Here is a 19,740-nt window from a genome sequence, read left to right as displayed (position 1 = left end):
CCACGCCTTCCCCACCGCGGGGTGATCCCTGGGGGTCCCTGAGTCTCCCCACCCAGCACACGGACCCTCTACAAATGCTCATTGCCTAAGTCATGTTTCCAGCCAGTATAGACGTTTTTAAACTTCGGAGTATAAATGACTTGAGACAGAAAAGCTGCCAGGCCGGCGGGAGGCGTGGGGGGGCACCCCGTCCTACCTTGTTGTAATATTGTACCCGCACCGAGTGCCAGCGCCCGTCACTCACGCCCCCGGGAACCTGGGGTGTCACTGTGGTTGTAGTCTCACCTGCGGGTGGCGGGGAGGGGGTCCAGAGAGAACACACGTTAGTGGGCCACGAATAAGACATCTGGATAAACGCTCTCTTCCGACAGCGCGGATAACGCGGTGAATGGCTTTTTAAATATTTTTAATCGACGGATGTACAGTGAGTCCCCATGTGGGGAATCTGAGCTGTCTTCCGTGTTTCCGGCGTCCTAAAGAACGCCACAATGAACACCTCTGTGCATTCTGGATCCTCCCCCCCAGCCCCCAACAGGACGGATGCCTAGTAGAATTCGGGGATTGGCGGGTGAGTGCAGCTAAAGGCGCCACCTGGGATCGGGGTGGTTCCCACCGACAAAGTGCCCGTGGGGGCTTGGAGGGCTGCTCCTTCCGGGGGGGGGGGGGCCCACCTGCCGAGAAGGTGAGCTGCACTTGCTCACCCACAACCTCCAGGGCAATGAAGTCGTGCTTCTCGTTGAAGCGGCCATTATACAGCAGCAGGGCGTTCCTCTCCCGGGTGGCAAACCTGTGGGGCCAAGCAGAGGCACATCACAGAACGAATGAGCCCTGCTCGGAAGGTCTGCAGGTGGCGGCTGTAGAAGGAAGAGGCTGCCCAGACGCGACATGCCCAGCCAGCAGCGGCCGAGAGCAGGGGGCCACACTCAGGGAAGACTCTGGTCCCCGGGCACTCATTTTTCTCATCAGCGGTTGACAGCCCATAAAACCTGCTTAGCGATGTTCTTTTCTGGAAACGGCAAACAGGATTGCACAGAGGAATCTGGTTTCCACGGCCTGTAGAATTGGAAAAGATGACATCTGAACGGTGTCCTAAAAGCCACTGAACCAATTAGAGATGTCTGAACAGAAAAACGTGCGGTGCATCTTCTGCGCCTGGAAACGGATCCCCACGCATGTTCCCCAGGGCACAGGCATGCGGTCCCCTTCCACGCAGAGAGGCTGTGTTGATGACCACCTCGGGGCCTCTGTCCCTTGTCTCTACCACCAGACTCCAGCACACAAGGTCCTTTTCTTCCCAAACACTACACGCCTCCCTGCCCCAGGGCCTCTGCACCTGCTGCTCTTTCTGCCGGGAACAGTCTTCCCTGGCTCTCTCTGCAGACCCCTCAGGAGACACTCTAACTGCACTTTCCATAACTCATTTCATCCACACTGTGCCCCCACCTCCATCGAATCTAGCACATCAGTCTATTTCTGAAATTATACTGCTTATTGATTTGTTTTTAAGAACCTATGATCCTAGGGGTGCCTGGGTGGCTCAGTCGGTTAAGCGTCTGCCTTCGGCTCAGGTCACGATCCCAGGCTCCTGGGATCGAGCCCCGCATCGGGCTCCTTGCTCAGTGGAGAGCCTGCTTCTCCCTCTCCCTCTGCCTGCCGGTCCCTCTGCTTGTGCTCTCTATCGCTCTCTCTGTGTCAAATAAATAAAATCTTAAAAAAAAAAAAGAACCTAGGATCCTTAAGGGGAGGGAATGACTCTCACTGCTGCATCCTGGAGCCCAAAACAGGGCCCATAGAAAAGCTTAATAATGGTGGGCTGAATAAATGAATGGATGGAAGCATGATTGAAAAAGCAGATTCGTGAAAACAAACAGACCTTTCAGACTTCACGCATTTGAAGCATGAAGAACCACTTATTTCAACCAGAGATACATCCTCAGAGATCCTTCTCCCAACCCTGTGGTCCCAGGAAAGCCAGGGATCCCTGAGTCACAGCCAGGCCTCCTGGACGCCCCGCTTACAGACACCCTGGAAAGTGTCCTGTATGAACTCGGGACGGTTTCCCGAGTGGGCTGGAGGTTGGTTTATCTGTCTTCATGCAGCAAGGGTCTATCAGAACCACAGGCTGCAGGCATGTGACCCCAGGCTTTCCTGTGAGTTACTTAAAATGAACAGTTCTCATCCACACCTCGAATCCCCTCTGTTTAAGACACAGTGAGAACTGATAACACACTGCACAGAAAAAACACCCATATAGCGAAGGGGATGCTTCGGGGTATGGAGTGAACAGGCGGGAGAAGGGGACAGATTACGGTTACGACAGACACTCGCTGGGACACACCTAATTCTCCTCAGCAGGTTGCACTGCTGTGGCTTTCTCTTTGGACCAAGCTGGGAGCTGGTATGGGCTGTTGGCATCAAATGGTGCTGCGTGGCCCCACCCCACCCCAGGCAGGCACCCAGAGGTCCACTGCTGGACATGGAGCGCTAACAGGGGACCCAGGGCCAAGGGGAGGATCCAGAAGGCACAAGAGAAAGAGGAAAGACTAGAAACAGAGACCAAGACTTGGCGAGCGGCCGGGGGAGAAGCAAAGAACAGAGGATGGGGGCAGGGGTGGAGGAAGAGAGGCAGCTGGGAACGCGGGGCCCGCCTGGGAACCCAGCCGCTTGGCAAACAGGAACTAGAAGAGGAGAGTCGAAATCACCTGAAACAAGCTGCTCGCTGGCGCCCAGCCCCCCTGCCCCACGGTGCACCCCCAGGAGGCAGCGCCCCCCCCCCCAGCAACCACAGCCCCCACAGCGCAGCTGCTCTGCTCAAGGTTTGGGAGGGCTTTTCACGGTTTCTGCTGTTGAAGTCATTCCCTAACAAACCACTCACTGATTTAGCGGGGCCCTGATGTCCCAGCCACGGCCCCCCAGGCGGGAAACGGCCCACATATGGCCGCCACACTTAATCATCTGAAACTGCTAAGCCGGGCAAGCAAGCGGACATCCCACTATGTTACTCGCACATTTCATTAAACGCTTTATTTTCTAGCTTCTCTCTGAGTCTGGAGCCAGCAGACTTCCCGTCGGTCTCCGGCAGGGCTGCCACGGCCTGCCTGCCTCCCGCACCGGGACTTCCTGTCACCTCCTAGGTCAGCCTCCAGCAGGGACCCCCCCCCCTGCAGCTTATCCGCGGCCCACGGTCACTGCACAGCGTGTGACCGCAGGCTGCCAGCCACGCCCTGGGGGCGGGTGGCCATGGCCATACAGATGTCAAGATCACATGCCCCAAACCAGCGCCCGTCACATGCCAGGGACACGTTTGCCAGAAGACATAAAACGCCTCTGGTTTGGAGGGCGGACATCCACAGAAGCACGGTGTTTTAAACCCCCACCACGTGGGGCACAGAGTGGCCAGGAGGGATCCCACGGCAGAGCCCTAGCTTTGGAGGCCGTGCCCTCGGGCTGTGCCCTGCTGCACACAGGTCTTGTGGGCAGAGGGCAGAGAGCCAGGCCCCAGCGCCTGGCATGCGTGGCCCCGCTGAGCCGTCCGCGCTGAAGGTGGACAACACTTACACCTGCTGCAGCCTGGGGAACAGGCCAAGCACCAAGAGAGCCAGCCACGTCCTCTGCACCCCCGAGCCCTCACAGCATGCCCAGACAGGGACCCCCATTGGCTGTTCTAACAGAACGTGGCAGAGCCATGGGCTGTGCGTCAAAATCAAACAGCAACAACTTCAAAACCGTGGCCTCCAGGTGACCCAAGCCTCAGAACTGCTGTTACAGTCAAAGGAACCTGCCGTCCAGGCCTGGAGGGTCAAGTGGGGGTCCAGTGTCCTGCCTCCCCGCTGGTGCCCCAGGAAAGGGCAGGGCCTCGAGCACCCACTTGGGCTCCACGGATCACAACACTCTTGTTATTTTATTAAAGCTGGAGTCTTGGGGTTACAGGCCAGGAAGCAGTGGCCAGCCGCCTGCTGACCTCTGGACGCCTGGGGTGTCAGGACATAGGACGAAAAGCCCCCGAGCAGCTTCAGGCCAGCAGCAGACAGGCACAGACAGAGCACCAGGGTCGATGGCAGCCTGAACCCACAGACAAGGACGCCAGAGGGGAGGGCAGCAGACGAGCAGCAGTGACCAAATGTGCTGTCCAGCCTGGGTAGGGGTCTTCCTGGAGGAAGCAGCGGGGGCGGGCGGGCCAGCAGGATGTGGGAACGCCTGGGGGAAGCTGGGCAGGTCCAGAGAACCACAAGCAAGCAAGGGCGGCCCATCACAGGGCACAAGGTGCCAGACTCAGGGAGTGCCAGTGGTCAGGCCACAGAGGACCCCAGCCCTATTAGGAAGTATGGGCTTTACCCCAGGCAGTGGGCAGGCCCGGCAGGACTCAGGCTGACTCAGGCCAGGCAGACGAGCCCGGCGCTGTCACACCAGGTCAGGAGGGAGAGAGGACAGGGCCAAGGTGCTGGGCACTGGGAAGGGAGAAGTGTCTGGACAGGGGACAGAAGGACAAGAGATTCACAGGACCTGTCTGAGTGAGAGGTACAGGGAGAGGCCAAGGTGGGCCCAGTGCCTCAAGCAGCTCTGAAGGGAGAGGTCCCTCTCGGGTCTGGAGGGGCACTCGGGGACGCCCACACGGAGAGGTCAGCGGGCCTGAACCACATGTCCAACGGCCCAGCCCTGCAGAGCTGGCTTCTCCTGGGACCTCCATGTGATCGGGGCCTTTCCCCAGCACTGACATCCAGGGTCCCTCCCACTGGATTTTAAGATCCCTAAGGACATTTCTAAAATCCTTTCTGACTCACCTCAGAGCGCGTCGTGCACGACAGGTGCTCAGTAAGCGCCGTGCAAACTGGCCCCAACCGCTCAGCGTGGCCCTCACACCGGGACAGGCCGGCTCCCAGCCCCTGCCCCGGGCCGTCCCGCCTTGTTCCCAGCGCACGCACCGCATCCTTCCTTGAGGCAGCAAGCCCCCAGTCCTGGCTCCGCTGGGCTTGAGCCGATGGCGGTGCGTCCTGGCCACTTACGAAAAGATCAGGCCTCACTCCCAACTATTCTGGACTGCAGCCCCCACCTGCACTCTCCAGGGCCCGTTGGCTACACTGCACCCCTCACCCGTTCGGGGGACAGGACCCCAGAGAGGAGCCTGTCTTCAAAGGGCAGCTCGCAGGGGCAGCCGCCTTCTGGGGTGCCTGCTCAAAGGACACGGGGTGCTGCATTCCCACTGGGAGACCACCTGAAGGGCCCCCGAACAACGGCACTAAAGACCAAACAAAAAACACACCCCACTTCCCTAAGTGAAATCTGATAGAAATCTTTAAAGTAGAAATGACAGGTTTTTTAGAATTAAATTAAACCTAAATTCTCTTGGAGAAGCAGAAACAGAAATAGCAAGTATAGCACACGATAAGCCCACACCCTGGATCACAGGTGGGGAGCACGGCTGCCGGGCAGCCGGCCCCTGGGCCACAAAGCAGGAAGCCAAGCTGGGTCCGCCTCCTGGCACCAAGGCTGCGGGCCCCTGCGCCCTCCACCTCTGGCCACCAGGGTGTCGGCAAGTGGGCAGGACCCGAAGGGCGAGGGCTGGCTTCACAGCGTATGACCTGGGCCGTCGTAAGGGGCCCACGCAGGGCTCAACCCTCCGCTGCCGCAGTTCTGTAAGTCTTCATTTTTGAGCCAGGGCCCCCCCATTGCCAACTTGCAGGGGGCCCCCCAGATCAGCTAGCCAGTCCTACAGCCAGCCCAGACCAGCGGACACGGCCCCGTGGGCACCTGGAGAGACATGGGGCAGGGACCCGCCATGCTCTAGTGGCAGGAGCCGAGGCGGGGACGCGCGGGGCCACACTCACGTGAGGGAGATGGTGAAGTGAAAGCGCTGCCTCAGGCCTCGGAAGGTGACAAAGGACCGGGGCGGGAAGCTCCTGGTGGTCACCTCGCAGTAGGGCCTCTCGAACTCGCCAGGAGGGCACACGCAGTGGAAGCCGCCGATGAGCAGGTTCACACAGGTGCCCCCGTTTTTGCAGACCCCGTGTGCGCAGCGGCCCGAGCGCGTGTTCACCTCGCAGTGCTCTCCTGGAGGATGAGACAGAGACAGGGGGACGTTACCCTGAACCCCGGAACCCGAGCTGCCAGTGCCACCGCCTGAAGGTGATGCAAGGTCGGGCCGAGGGTCAAGGTGCAGTGTAGACGCTGCAGGACCTGGGCCTTCCCAGCACCACCGTGTCGCAGTCGTCCAGAGTGGTGGCACCCCCGGGGGTTCCTCCGCAGGGGGCCCGTCCCTGTCCCAGCCCTGCCGGGGTCCCCACGCTCTGGGGGGCAGCGTCACGTGCAGCCATGAACACCCCTCTCTTAGGAGAGAATCACCCGGAACTGAGGAGACTGACAGGGGTCCTCACGCCCCCCACACACACCTGTGCTGGGGCGGCGCCTGCGCAGTCCAAACGGAGGGAGACTGGGGAGCACGCGGAGCACCTGCACCCGGGCCGCCCCCGCAGGAGGCCTCCGGCCGTGCCCGCCCCGCGGCTTCTCATGCAGAGCCCCCTGCAGCCTGGCCAACGCTGGGTCCCCGTGTGTTTGTAACCTGTCCGGCCTTCCCACTGGCGCTCGAGCTCTCCAAGGGCAGAAGTCTAAACCTCCGTAACAGCAGGGTTCTGGAAGCTTCCCCAGAGAGACACCTCCACCCGGAGGCCTGTCAGGCCCAGGGCACACAGACCCCGTCTGTTGGGAGGATCCCTGTGCTCACCAACAGAGGGACACACTCAGGGAGACACAGGTCCGTCCTGAGCTGGCCTGTGGCAGCCAGCAGCACTTTGCCTGGGCAATCCTTGCTGCCCGGGACGGGGCTGGCGGCCCCACGGCCCAGGCCTGCCTCTGCCACACGGTGTGGACGCCGCCAGCGCCGCCCAACGCCTGCAGACCGACAGGAGCTTCTAATGACCAGAAACTCCCCAGCTCCCACCAACACTCTTTGTCAGTTACAGATTTTTAAGTGAACACCTTTTAAAATATACGTGTGACATTCATGTCCAAAAAAAAAAAATCACTGTACAAAAACATGGCACAGAGAGTGAAAGCCATCAGTGGCCTCCTGCACACCCCCCAGGAACGAGTCAGGGACGCTGGACGCCCGGCTCGCGCTGGCCGGCCTCTGTCCACTCTGCTCAGGGCTTTCCTTGGAGATCCTTCCGGCAGCGCCCGGGCTTCTGCCCCTGCTGACGGCCGCACAGTATCCCATGGGAGGACCCATCAGCTCTACTGTCGATGTGCACGTACGCTGTTTATAGCCTCTTCTTTTTTTTAAAGCTTTTATTTATTTGAGAGGGGGAGAGAGAGAGAACACAAAGCACGGAGAGGGAGAAACAGACTCCCCGCTGAGCAGGGAGCCTGATGCAGGACTCCATCCCAGGACCCTGAGATTATGACCCAAGCTGAACGTAGATGCTTAACCGACTGAGCCATCCAGGCGCCTCTATAGCTTCTTCTATTGCAAATTACTTCCAGTACACATCCGTGCTGCGTGTTAGGAGCATGCCTCCTGAGAAAGTCTAGATTTTGATAAGTATTTCCAAACTGCCGTCCACCAAAGCAGGCAGAACGTACACGCCCTCCGTTACCAGGTGTGAGCACTCTCCAAGAGTTTCCATTTCGGGCCAGCGACAGAGGGGTTCTATGTGCATTTATTCTGGGGGAGGGTCAGCATCTGTTTGCATTTTATTGGCAACATCCATTTGCTTGAGGTTCACCTCTGTTTATGCATCTGTGGCCATACAGAAACGTTCCATCCGCGTGCAGTCGCAGTTATCGATTTCCCCTCGGTGACACTAGTCCCCTTGGGTTAGTACGAGGCCGCTAGGACGGGATGCGGGACACAGAACTCCCCAGATGCCTCACAGGAGCCGCGGTGCCCGCGGACGGCAGCCTTCACGTGGCAGCGGCTTCCAGCCTCGTCTCAGCCAGCCGGGCCGATGAACAAAATACCGCGGACCCGGTGGCTTTCAACAACAGACCCTCGTTTCTCACAGTTCCCAAGGCTGGAAGTCCATGATCGAGGTGCTGCAAACCGAGCGCCTGCCGAGAGCGCTGTGTCCGGGAGCTCATGCGGCCCATCGCCGGTGTGTGTGTGCAGAGCGAGCGCTCTCGTGTCTCTGCGTGTGAGGACACCAATCCTACCGAGGCCCGGGCGTGCCGGGTACCGACGGCTCACAGCCGGGACTCTGCACCCAGGTCCTCCCCCAAAAGACCTCGGCCCGAGAAGCCGCCCTCGCTGGGACCGCCCACAGCCCGCGACCGGTCAGCGAGGAGACGGCCCAGCGCTGGCCATCAATGAAGCGGGGACACGAGTCAGCAGGGGACCCTGTTGCCTCCGAGGGACAGCCCTGCGCCCCCACCCCCACCCCCAGGCGTGGCTCCCGAGAAGGCAGATCGTCATGGAGCCTCGGAGCGTTTCTCAAGGAGGCAACTCAGATGCACAGGTCACTGACCAGTGTAAGGAAAGTCTTTGGGTCACCCGACGGAATGCTCCGAAGGAGCTTATTTTTGGGGCACAGGCGAAACAGACCTGTGATTAACATCGGAAGCAAATGGTACTCCTGAAAAATGTGCGCTTTCCCTCTCCTTCCCCGACGTATCCCCCAATCTTCGTCCCTGGTTGCAACAGCCCAAGGTACACCTCGCTCAGCAAAGGTGACTACAGTCTGAGCCCGTCAAGAACAGGGGGAGGGGGCGCCTGGGTGGCTCAGTTGGTTGGGTGACTGCCTTCGGCTCAGGTCATGATCCTGGAGTCCCTGGATCAAGTCCCGCATCGGGCTCCCTGCTCGGCGGGGAGCCTGCTTCTCCCTCTGACCCTCCCCCCTCTCATGTGCTCTCTCTCTCTCATTCTCTCTGTCTCAAATAAATAAATAAAATCTTTAAAAAAAAAAAAGAACAGGGGGAGGGGGCGCCACACTGTTGACGTCTCATGGAGTCCCATGACTGTGCACACATGTACACTCACGCACACGCTAACACACTCCCGTGCACATGTGCCCTCACACGCACTCATAGCTTCACACACGTGCACCCCCACACGCACACTAATGACTTCACACATGCGTGCACCCTCACACGTGTTAACACACCCGTGCACACACGCGTGCCCTCACACACGCACACACTCATAACGTCACACACGCGTGCACCCCACATGTATCTACACACGCGCCCGTGCGCTCACACTCAGGCGCACACCTGCTCGTACACTCACACACCCTCGCGCGCGCACACCCTCCCCACACACTCACACCCTCACACCGGCGAAGCAGTGTTCCCGGCCTCCCCCAAGTGGATGGCCTGCGGCCTTAAATCCTCCGCGTTCACTTTCAATGCTCAGCTTACAGTGTGTTTGTCCTTCATACACTTCAAATTCTCTAATCTCCGCTCTAGAAAGGTGGGTGACATCTGGGAGTGTTTGCTCTCCGAGTTCCAGGTGGGCACGTCGGTGGCCAGGCACAGTGTGTTCTGGAACAGAGCCGCCGTGAGGGGAGAGGGCGGGGTGTGCTCCCCAAACCGTGACGGCAAACAAAGGGAGGCCTGGCACGGCCCTTCCCACCGCGCTCCGCCCCGAGCTGCCGCAGAATCAGCCACGCGGGCGCTGCTCCAGGTGCTCCCACCTTCACCGGGGTGGGCGTGAAGCCCGCGTCCCCACGGCTGCCACCGCCCCTCCCGAGCTCGGCGTGGCCGTGGACCACAACGTCTGCTCTCAGGCCCCCCCCCGTCACCGTCACCCGAGGGCCCCCGCCCTTCACCCGGCCTCCCGACGTCCTCCGCGGCCCAGGGACAGGAGGCGCCCCGCACCCAGCCAGACAGCTATGCCGCTCTGGAAGATCTGACTTGGACTCTGCTGCCCAGTATTTCTGCTTCCAGAGCAGTTCTCCGTGGCTGCAGGGAAACTTCCTTCCTCAGGAGGAACAGGAAGGATAGCCACGTGGGGACTCGCAGGTTCAGACCATCTGGCTGTCCACAGAAAAGTCGAGACGGATACCAGGGGGTTATCCCCGTCCCTCTCCTTGTAGATCATGCTATTTTAAATAAGCTGTAAATAAAGCTAAGTCTCCATGAGCTGTTTGTTTTGATTTAACTGTAAAGTTTTGGGGTTTTTGTTTTTTTTAATTTCCAATACTATTCGTCTCCTAGAGCTGCTGGAACAAACTGCAACAAATTCGATGGCTTAAAACAACAGAAACTGGGCACCTGGGTGGCTCAGTCATTGAGCGTCTGCTTTCGGCTCAGGTCATGATCCCAGGGTCCTGGGATCGAGCCCCGCATCGGGCTCCCTGCCCGGCGGGAAGCCTGCTTCTCCCTCTCCCACTCCCCCTGCTTGTGTTCCCTCTCTAGCTGTCTCTCTCTCTGTCAAATAAATAAATAAAATCTTTAAAAAAAAAAAAGAAAAAAAGAATACTCTGAAAAATTAAAAAAAAAACAAAACAGAAACTATATTCTCTCATAGCTCTAGAGACCAAAAGTTCAGAATCAATGTGTGGGCAGGGCTGATTTCCTCTGAGGCTCCAGGGGAGGGTCCCAATCCTTCCAGCACCTCTGACTCCTGTGGCTCCCGGTGCTCCCAGTCTTGTAGCCAGGTCCTCCAGCATCTGCCTCCATCTTCACCTGCGCATCTGCCCTGTGTCCCAAATCCCACCCCCCCTTTCTCCTATAAGGACACCCAATCACCAGATTTAGGGCAGACCCCAAACCCAGGATGATTTCATCCTGAGAGCCTCAACTAATACAACTCGAAAGACCCTATTTTGAAATGAGGACACATCCTGAGGTTCCAGACACGAATTTGAGGGGGGGGACACTACTTAACCTACTACAGCAGTCGTCCGTGTTTGTCCTAAAATTACGAGCACAGTAAATTTTGGCCTCAGTGTGTAGTGCCGAGGGAAGAGCATCTGACCCTGTGGGGCTGCAGCTTCGGCTTCTGAGTGACTCTCTGGTGTCTCCACCCTCAGGAGCGCTCTTCCCCAACCTGGTCCGAAGGCCAGCGAGGAGTGGAGCACCCGGGCCAGCTGTGGCCAGTGCCCACCCCCACGGCCCGGCCTCAGGCGCTCTCCTCTGGGCCCCCCCAACCAACCCAACCACTGCCCCAGAAAGCCCAGACCTCAAACCCCACCCTCCTTTTGTCAAAGCTGTTCTCCTCAGGGTCCCCTTCCTCGGGGAAGGTTGCACCCTCTGTCCAGGATAGGCAAGCCCAGAGCCCAGAGCCACCCGCTCCATCCCCCTCATCCCCATCAATACCCCCCAGCCACCTCCTGGGGTCCTGTATCGCTCATCTCCATGGCTGCCCAAACCCCTGGTTATGCAGCCCATCTGCACAAACACAGCAACCTCGCCATGGACACCCTGAACCCAGGCCAGCCGCCCACTAACTTACAAACCTGCTTGTGCTTCACATAACACCAGAGAGCTTTTCAGAATGCTGGCCTTGCCAGGTAGCAGCTCCGTGAAGACCCCACTCTGCCCCGGGGCCTAGCCCTTAGCCATACCCCCAGCCCCTGTGCACACCATACCTGCCCACTGCACGCCCCACACTCTGGCCACTTGGTCTCCCTCCTTACGGGGCTGTCAGGGGATGCAACAGGTTAATGCAGGGGGCCCCAACATTCTCGTTGGGCATAACCCAACAGTGACCGTCTTCCTCGGGGCCTGGCCTCTCTTCTGGCCTGGATGTAGCCCCGTCTCAGGCATGTTCCCCTTAGCAAACTTCACCCACATGCCTGACCAGGACCAGGGTCCCACGACAGACACTAAAGGGCCCAGAAGCTTCCCTCTAGAGAGTGTGTTCTGGCTCCAGGGTGGGGGCAGGGGCTGCTGGAGCCAAGCCTAAGAATGTCCAGCACACAGAGGGTGCCAGACACCGAGGGGGCGCCCGACAAATGCTCCTGAAGTGAAGTCATGAAATGCCAGGACTTCCCCGGGTCCAAGCCAGTGATTAATGCTTGCACAAAATTATAAAACCTTACATAATTCATGTATTTGATTCAAACCGTGTTGGGAAAATGTTGACGTAATGAACAAAGAATTATTTTTATAGGTAAACAAGCCTTTTCTAGAAGAGACCAGTGAGAACTCTGAGTGTTCGGTCTGTCCCACGTAGTGGGGTGCTGGCCAGTCCTAGGAGCCAGCCCTGGGTGGCGGGAGCCCTATTTGTAGCATTTTCCCATTTCCACGGTGTGCACTCCCCCCACGGCCAATTTCAAGCTACCAACTTGACATTACTGAGCTCGGGAGAGATGCAATAAGATCGTTTTTAATGCTAAAAATCATCTTACTTTAGGTAACGAAGATGGATCGAATGTAGTGAGCCCCATATCTTTAACTTTTGATACAGCTCTTATAAGAAACAACTATTAAGATGAAATCCAAGTGTTCTCAGATGCGTTTCCTACCCGGAGTTAACTTCCCCTTCCCTTTTCTGGGAATTCTCACTCAAACGAAGTGTGGGCTTCTCACATCCCAACATCCTGCTTAGAGTCAAATACTTGTTCCGGGCCATTCCAACTCTGGGGCGATTCTCCCTCCTCCTCCTGAGCACCCCCCTCCCAAGATGACTGCCAGCCCCACCCCCACACCAAGGATCAGGTTCACCTGAGCAAACTGAATGCTGTGCTCAATAATGCATGCAGGGCACCTCAAGCCCCCTGCAGGGAAGCGACACAGGGCTCAGCCTCCTGGTCACGGCCACAAATGCAGAACCCCAAGCAGAAATTTTGGAAAGGACCCCCACCACCCGAACCCATTCTTAACTATGAAACCAAAGCTCCCAGGAGTCAAGGCCCCTCCAGCCCCATGGCCTCATGCACACGCCCATGACGGGATACCTGTCCCACACCAGGCTTGGGGCTGGGAGTGAGGGGACACTGCGTGCCTGCCTAGGGCCCCCAGCCCTCAGTGTCAGAGCCACAGACCCTTCGTCTGGGCGGGGGGGCTGAATCCCCTGGAGAAGCCCCAGCCTGAAAGGCCTGAAGGCCAGGGCTCACCTGCAAGGTGACCGCTAGGAACACAGGGTTATGGAAGGCAGGGTGCAGGGGCCCGGCCAAGCCCCTCACTTGCTTCCTTACTACTCTAAACTCCACAGCACCAGGTATGGGGACTCTTCTATGACACCATCTTGCAGATGGGGAAACCGAGGCCAGGCCTGGCACAGGGTATAAAACATACCATTTTTTGTACGTAACAAAAAAATTCCTTAAAGATAAGGCAAATGGAAAGAAGAGATGGTGCCCGGGTGCGGGAGCCTCTGCGGTGGGCTCTGTCCAAGTGTCAGGGGGTCGTGGTGCGAGGGGCAGGGCGACCACTCAGCCCCAGAAAGGGCCCAAGCAGAGGACAGGAGGGCCCGGGCCCGGCCACTGGGACGCCACGGTTGGGCAGGAAGTCTGTGAACGAGGAAGGGGTACCCAGGCACCTTGTCCTCACTATGTAGAGAACCAGCGGGCGAGCAAGAAACAGAGGGCTAGGAGTGGGGTGTGTGTAGGGAAATGTAGGGAAACAGAGGGCTAGGAGTGGGGTGTGTGCACGTGTGTGTATGTGTGTGCCATGTGCGTGGTGTGGACGGCATGTGTGCACACGTGCGTGTGATGGTCACGGCAGGACAGGAGCGGAGAGGCAGGGCTGGATGCAGGGAGATGCTGATGGGAACCCGGACCAGCACCTGCCACGAGCCGGCTTCGGAACTTAACCCGGGGCAGCTCAGGGCCGGAGACAGAGAGACGACAGGGTCCCAGCCAGCCGGGAGAGGGGGGTGCAGCCAGACGGAGACCCTCGGGACTGGAGGAGGGCTGGGGACGGCCCCACGAGGGGAAGGGTGTGTACAAATCGGAGCACTTACGTTGTTCTACAGACAAAACGACAATTCTCTTCTAGTCCTAAGATCTAGCTGAGGGCTTTGACCTAGAAAAACGAGGACTTCCAAAGGCAGCCAGGGGAGAAGGCATCGGGTATGAAGTGTACAAGGCACTCTTGAAGCTTGAAGTTGAGGCAGAATTGCAGATCAGTAAGGCATGCAGAGGACAGAGCAGCAGGAGAGGGTGCAGGGCCCAGAACCTCCAACCCAGGACAGCCTCAGAGGCGGGTCCTCAGACACCAGGACACAGAACCTGAAGCCAACCCCAAGCCCGTCGACCCGTCCCCACAGCGGAGATCAGGTTACCGAAAGGCGTCTTGCATCTTAACAAAACAGACACGACTCGACAGCATGGTTCATGCCAGAAGCTTCGCTCCCAGGAGAAGCACAGAGAACAACGGACAAGGGACGCTTCAGGGTGTCTGAAAAGGGGAGGGTACGTCCGAAATGCTTAAACCCTGGGAAAATTTGCCCATCCCTCCTTCCGCCCACCCGGGGCCTTGGCACTGTCCTCCACCACCTTTCCCCAGCAAGCTCCCGACCAGTGCCTCAGTTTCCCCTGCTGTCAATCCCTCTCTGAAGGCAGGATTTCTGTGTCTTGCCCTGGAGCGATCCCTAGCCCCTGGGGGGCTGGTGTCAAGCTGAAATGAGCTGATTCTGTAAAGCTCTCAGCTGAGCACCTGGCCCGCTGCTCCTGTTGACTCCGCCGTTATTAACTGACTTCTTGAGACTGGAGGCCTCATCCGTCCACCCCTCGCCCCCCACAGCCCCCCCCCTTGCCCCCTCCGCTGTTTGACTTTTCTCACCGCACGGTGACCGGCTCTGCCCTGGAGCCTCCTCCCCCATGGGGCAAGGCTGCCAGAAAAGGCCTCTGCACAGAGCCCGGACACCTGCTGCCCCCCCGGCCCCCCCCTCCGGGAGGGAGGTAAAGCCGGAAGCCCAGACCACCGCAGGCTTGTCCGGGTTGGGCCTTCTCAGATGACTTCATTATTGTCTTTGAAGCAATTTCCCAGAACGCCAAACACACCCATTTTTTAAAATATAAATAAAAAACTGCATTCCAGCAGGAAAGAAAAACGATTCTGGCTTATCCACAGCTTTGGCTTTGCTTACCGGAGTCACCTACACAACTGAGGGTCGAAACCCAGCTAAGCGGAAGAATCAGTGTGCAACTCAAACTCCCGGTGCTTAAAACAGAAGGGTTCCTTCCAGCAGCACGCGGCCCAGCCAGTCCCAGCCGCGGGCCACCCTTGAGGACCCCTCCTTTCAGTAAAGGGTGCTCTCCCCACCCTCCCTCTCCTCATGCCCATGAGGGGGTGGGGGGGCACAAGAAGTAAGCGACGCTGAAGTCAGCTAAACGGTGGCCCCCGAAAGTCATGTCCCTGTCCTGATTCCTAGAACCTGTGAACGTCGCCTCACACGGCAAATGTGTGCTCAAATTAAGGGTCCTGAGATGAGAAAACCCCAGCTATCCCATGTCCTTTTCACACATGTGAGGACGAAGGCAGACTCCAGGGCCGTGGCCACAAACCCAGGGCCACCTGAGGCCACCCGGAACTGCAGGAGACAAGGAAGGACCCTCCCCAGAGTCGCCACAGGGATGTGACACCTCAATTTCAGAATTCTGGCCTCTAAAACGGTGAGCACGCATTCCTGCTGCTTTAAGGGCCCCAGGGAAACGCGCTGAGCCAAGCCTAATGACACCAAGGGGACCGGCCAGATTCCGGCCCCCAGAGAACAGTGCAGCCCGTGAACCTCTCAGCATCTCCCTGAGTCTCAGTGGGCAAGCAGCTGCTGAACACAAAGTGCCCCCTGCCCCCTAGGCCCTTGTGGTGGCCCTCGCTGGCAGTGGCTGAGGCCCCAGGAGGCGCTGAAGGAACACACGGGAACTTCACGGAGCTGGGCTGCCCAGACTGGTGGGGGAGGCCAAGCAGAGGGCGCTGGACGCCCGCACATGGTGACCAGGCTCAGCTGAGCTGACCACCAGGACCTGAGTGCCCAGATCCCCACCGCGGCCCCTTCAACAAGGCACTTCCAAACCCCCTGAGGCAAAGTCATGGTCCTTCTGAGTCAAGGGCCGGGCCAGGAATGTGGGCTCAGAAGGATACTGTGGCAGCTTTGAAGGTGTCAGGACCCTTGGAATGAGGCAGAGCCTGGCAAAGGGTCCTCACTCAGGCAGCCTGGGCCCCAAACAACCTCCCCTGGTCCTGGTGGGACACAGCCTTCGAGGCACCCTGGGGACATTCACACACTGAGAAGCCACAGTCCCTGGGGTGGGGCCTCCAGGGCCCCCGTGTGCCCATCTGGGCCTCTGCAGCTGCCCCTCTCTGGGTGCTGGGGTGGAGCTGGGGTAGCAGCACAGCCTGGAAACATCCTCGTCCTGAGGCCCCCAGCTTGGGAAGAGATTGTTAGGGGAGGCCCCGAGATAGCCTCGTGGCCAGGGCGTCTGTCTGCAATGTCTTAAGAACGAGCTCCGAGATGACATCTCAGACACAGGACTGTGATTGAGTGAGCTCTAATGACACACAGGGACATCTGAGGATGGGAGTGAGGCTGGGCGTGGGGAGGTCTCCCCGAGAGAGGGCATGCAGGTGGGGACGGGTGGGGCCCTGCACCCGAGGGGGACAGAGGCCCAGGGCCTGCCCAGGCAGAGTGGTGAGTGGGTGAGGGTGGGAGAGAAGGAGGGATAGAGGGAGTGCTGAGGGCCGGGCACAGTCCCGCTGACCGTGGGGCAGAACCTGGTGGTGGAAGGTAAAGCTGGCCTCTGCACGCCTCGAGGCTGGGAGGGGGGGTCCCCCCACTTTATCGGTTTGTAGGGAAACCGTGCCAGTTCGCAAACAGCAAACGTGTCCAAACTCAGCTGGAATGCTGACGGAAACCTCCGTCGTCCATACACACAGCCGCTCAGCCCCCAGATGGCTCGAATTCCACCTCCCGTGGGGTGCTGGGGAGGTGGGACAGTTCCTTGGGACAGATCGATGTCCAGAAAGAACCCACTGATTCGTGGCTCGGAGTCAGCAGAAGAGCCCAACAGCCCTGGTTTGCACAGACTCCCTCCCTCCAGCTGTGCTCGGCGGCTCCGTGATGAGTCCTGCCTTACGTACCATCCGGCCCCGCAGACCCCGCAGGGGGCACAGCAGAGAGCCGGCTGTCTGTCCACCCCAGGGAAAGGGCTCAGCTGTGGGCTACGGGCAGCGGATGCCACCAGAAACCACGCTCCCCGGGGACGTCTGGGGTTGCCACACTCAGGTCAGGGATGCAAACCGGACTTGCCCCCAACTCCCGATGGCCCTCGGCCCATGCCGCATGTCCAGAGAGACAGCGGGGCCAGCCAACAGCCACGGGGGCACCATGGCAAAGGCCTCACCTACTCATCCCTGCCACAAATGTCTGCTGAGGGCCAAGTGGTGCCAGGTGCTGCTGGGGAGCAGGGGTGTGGTCAGCACAATGATGGACCCCCAAAGGTGTCCACGTCCTGGGGCGCCTGGGTGGCTCAGTCAGTTGAGCATCCGACTCTTTTTTTTTTTTTTTAAGGTTTTATTTATTTATTTGACAGAAAGAGAGAATGCATAAGCAGGGGGCACGGCAGGCAGAGGGAGAGGGACAAGCAGACTCCCACTGAGCAGGGAGCCCGATGCGGGGTTCGATCCCAGGACCCTGAGATCATGACCTGAGCTGAAGGCAGACACTCCACTGACTGAGCCACCCAGGCGCCCCCAAGCATCTGACTCTTGATTTCAGCTCAGGTCATGACTCAGGGTCGTGAGATCGAGCCCCACATCAGGCTCCATTCTCATCGAGGAGGCTGCTTCTCTCTCTCTCCCCTTTTCCCTCTGCCCCTCTCCCTGCTCACGTGCGCGTGCACTCTCTCTCTCTCAAATAAATACATCTTTAAAAAAAAAGAGATATCCACATCCTATCCCTGCAGCCTGAGGATATGTGACCTCACGCTGCAAAGGGGCACTGCAGGTATGGTTCAGATGGGGAGCTTGAGCGGGGAGGCCATGCTGGATCACGGGCGCGCTGCGGTGATCACAAGGGTCCCCACGACAGGGAGGGGCCAGAGGGCCCAGGGCCAGCGGCGGGAGCTGGAATGACGGAGGCAGGGGTTGGGGCGAGCTGAGGAAGGGGCCAAGGAGTGCAGGCAGCCTCTAGATGCTGAAAAGGAAGTTCTCCCCCCAGCCACCAGAAGGAATCCCGAGAGAATAATCCATGCTGTTTAAGCCACTTGTTTGTGGGAACTGGGGCAGCAGCTGCGGGACCCTGGCTGAGGGGCGACTGGGTGAGCCCGACCTCTGCTCTCCCGGAGCCTCGTCCCCCTCCCACGGCGCAGTGTGATGGCCCAGGGGGGCTGGGCCTGCAGGAGGCACATCCTCGGGCCACGTCGCTAGCCCATGATGGTTTCCACTTCTGCTCCTCTCCAGCTCGTGTCCCACGCCCGGCTCACCTATCCACCTCGGGGCTGGGCAGGAGGGACTGTGTCTCCTGTGCTCTCGGGCTTAGGTCTCTAAGAGGAAGACAAACCACAGGAGCCTGTCTCCCGCCCAGGAGGGCCCTCTGGCCCCAGGGGACTCTTGACAAGCAGTTGACAAGAAGGGGCCACCACTGCCAATCACCAGCAGTCCTGAAGCATGTGGAATTCCCCCCCGCCAAATCATAGGTTTGAGTCCTGAACCCCTGGCACCTGTGACTGTGATCTTATTTGGAAATAGGTTCTTGCAGACATGATCAAGTTAAAGCGAGATTACACTAGATGAGGGAGGATCCTAACCCAAGGACTGCTGTCCTTCAAAGGGCGGGCAACTGGGACACAGACCAAGCACACACAGGCGGAAGGCCAGGGAGAGGCGCCATCTACAAGTTTAGGGAACGCTGAGGACCACCTGGGGCACCAGAAGGGAAGAGGCAGGAAGGACCCTCCCCTGGAGCCTCCAGAGGGAGCGCAGGCCGGCCCCCACCTTGGTCCCGGACTTGGGGCCTGCACGACCGCGAGACAACGTGTTTCTGCGGTTTCCAGCCCCCCAGTGTGAGCTCCTTTGTGCAGCCACCCCCAGGAAGCTAACAGGAGCCTGAGGAGGAATGCAGGGTCGGCCTGAGGATCGTCCTCGACCCCCACGGCCACGTGGCCCGGGAGAGGACACTACGAATTTCGTGAAGATTCCTGGCAGAATCTCCCCACACTGGGATCCCAGGACACGATTTTAAGGAGAACGAAGTCACCCAGAAGTGCAATAACAGATGAAAGAAAGGCTGGATAGCCACAGCTGGAATCTGGAGAAAGAGCCAGATCTACAGGATGGGTGAGGAGCTCGCTCGCAGTGACCCCAACTACCCGAAAAGCACCTTTTCCTCAGGAAGGACTCCATTTCTGCTCTGAGATTTCCTTATGGGCTAGGCCACGATTTTCACTTTCAGTGACGATGAACTCTCTGGCTTCGGGACCAAACCCGCCTTGCTGATGACCACTTCGAAGGGGGCCTCTAATCCTGCAGACTGCGGCTGCCGCCGGCGAGCCCCCCTCCCCTGGCTGTGTGGATGCTCCTCACGGCGCAGCTGACGGCCGCAGCCTCCCATGGAGGCACGGGGTCAGCCTGGGACCATGTGGCACGTTCATGTATCACATGATGATGGCAATATCATGACCCTGACAACAGAATTCAAGACAAAACATGCGGTTGGAGTAACGTGCGTTTTTTTAACAACAGAATCCAAGAAGCGCCAGAACTGATTTTAAACATTTTTCTTAGCAGAAAAGATGATTAGGTTTTTATACCAGCAGTTTCTCTAGCCTTGAACTTACACAGAATGTCCTGGCCCTGGACAACTCCCGATAGGGGACAGGGCCCCCAGCCCTGGGGAAGCCACCACGGGGGACAGTCAGGGCC

The 19,740-nt window shown here is 58.7% G+C and overlaps 2 protein-coding genes across 2 annotated transcripts in view; one reads left to right on the top strand and one right to left on the bottom strand.

The window, feature by feature from the left end:
* Window positions 1-19,740, top strand: part of GRAMD4 (GRAM domain containing 4) — a 467,167-nt gene that overhangs the window by 283,104 nt on the left and 164,323 nt on the right. The gene's annotated exons all lie outside the window — the stretch shown is intronic.
* CELSR1 (cadherin EGF LAG seven-pass G-type receptor 1) overlaps window positions 1-19,740 on the bottom strand; it is a 137,270-nt gene that overhangs the window by 59,643 nt on the left and 57,887 nt on the right. The window contains exons 3-5 of the mRNA XM_034987292.1: window positions 5,826-6,048; window positions 672-787; window positions 197-285 (exon numbers count right to left, since the gene is read on the bottom strand). Of these exons, the coding sequence (XP_034843183.1) occupies window positions 197-285; window positions 672-787; window positions 5,826-6,048 (428 nt within the window). The remainder of the gene's footprint in view (window positions 1-196; window positions 286-671; window positions 788-5,825; window positions 6,049-19,740) is intronic.

This window comes from Mirounga leonina, unplaced genomic scaffold, assembly GCF_011800145.1.
Source record: "Mirounga leonina isolate KUSES-001 unplaced genomic scaffold, KU_Mleo_1.0 Mir_418, whole genome shotgun sequence".
Lineage (NCBI taxonomy): Eukaryota > Metazoa > Chordata > Mammalia > Carnivora > Phocidae > Mirounga > Mirounga leonina.
This window is presented reverse-complemented; position numbering and strand designations above follow the sequence as displayed.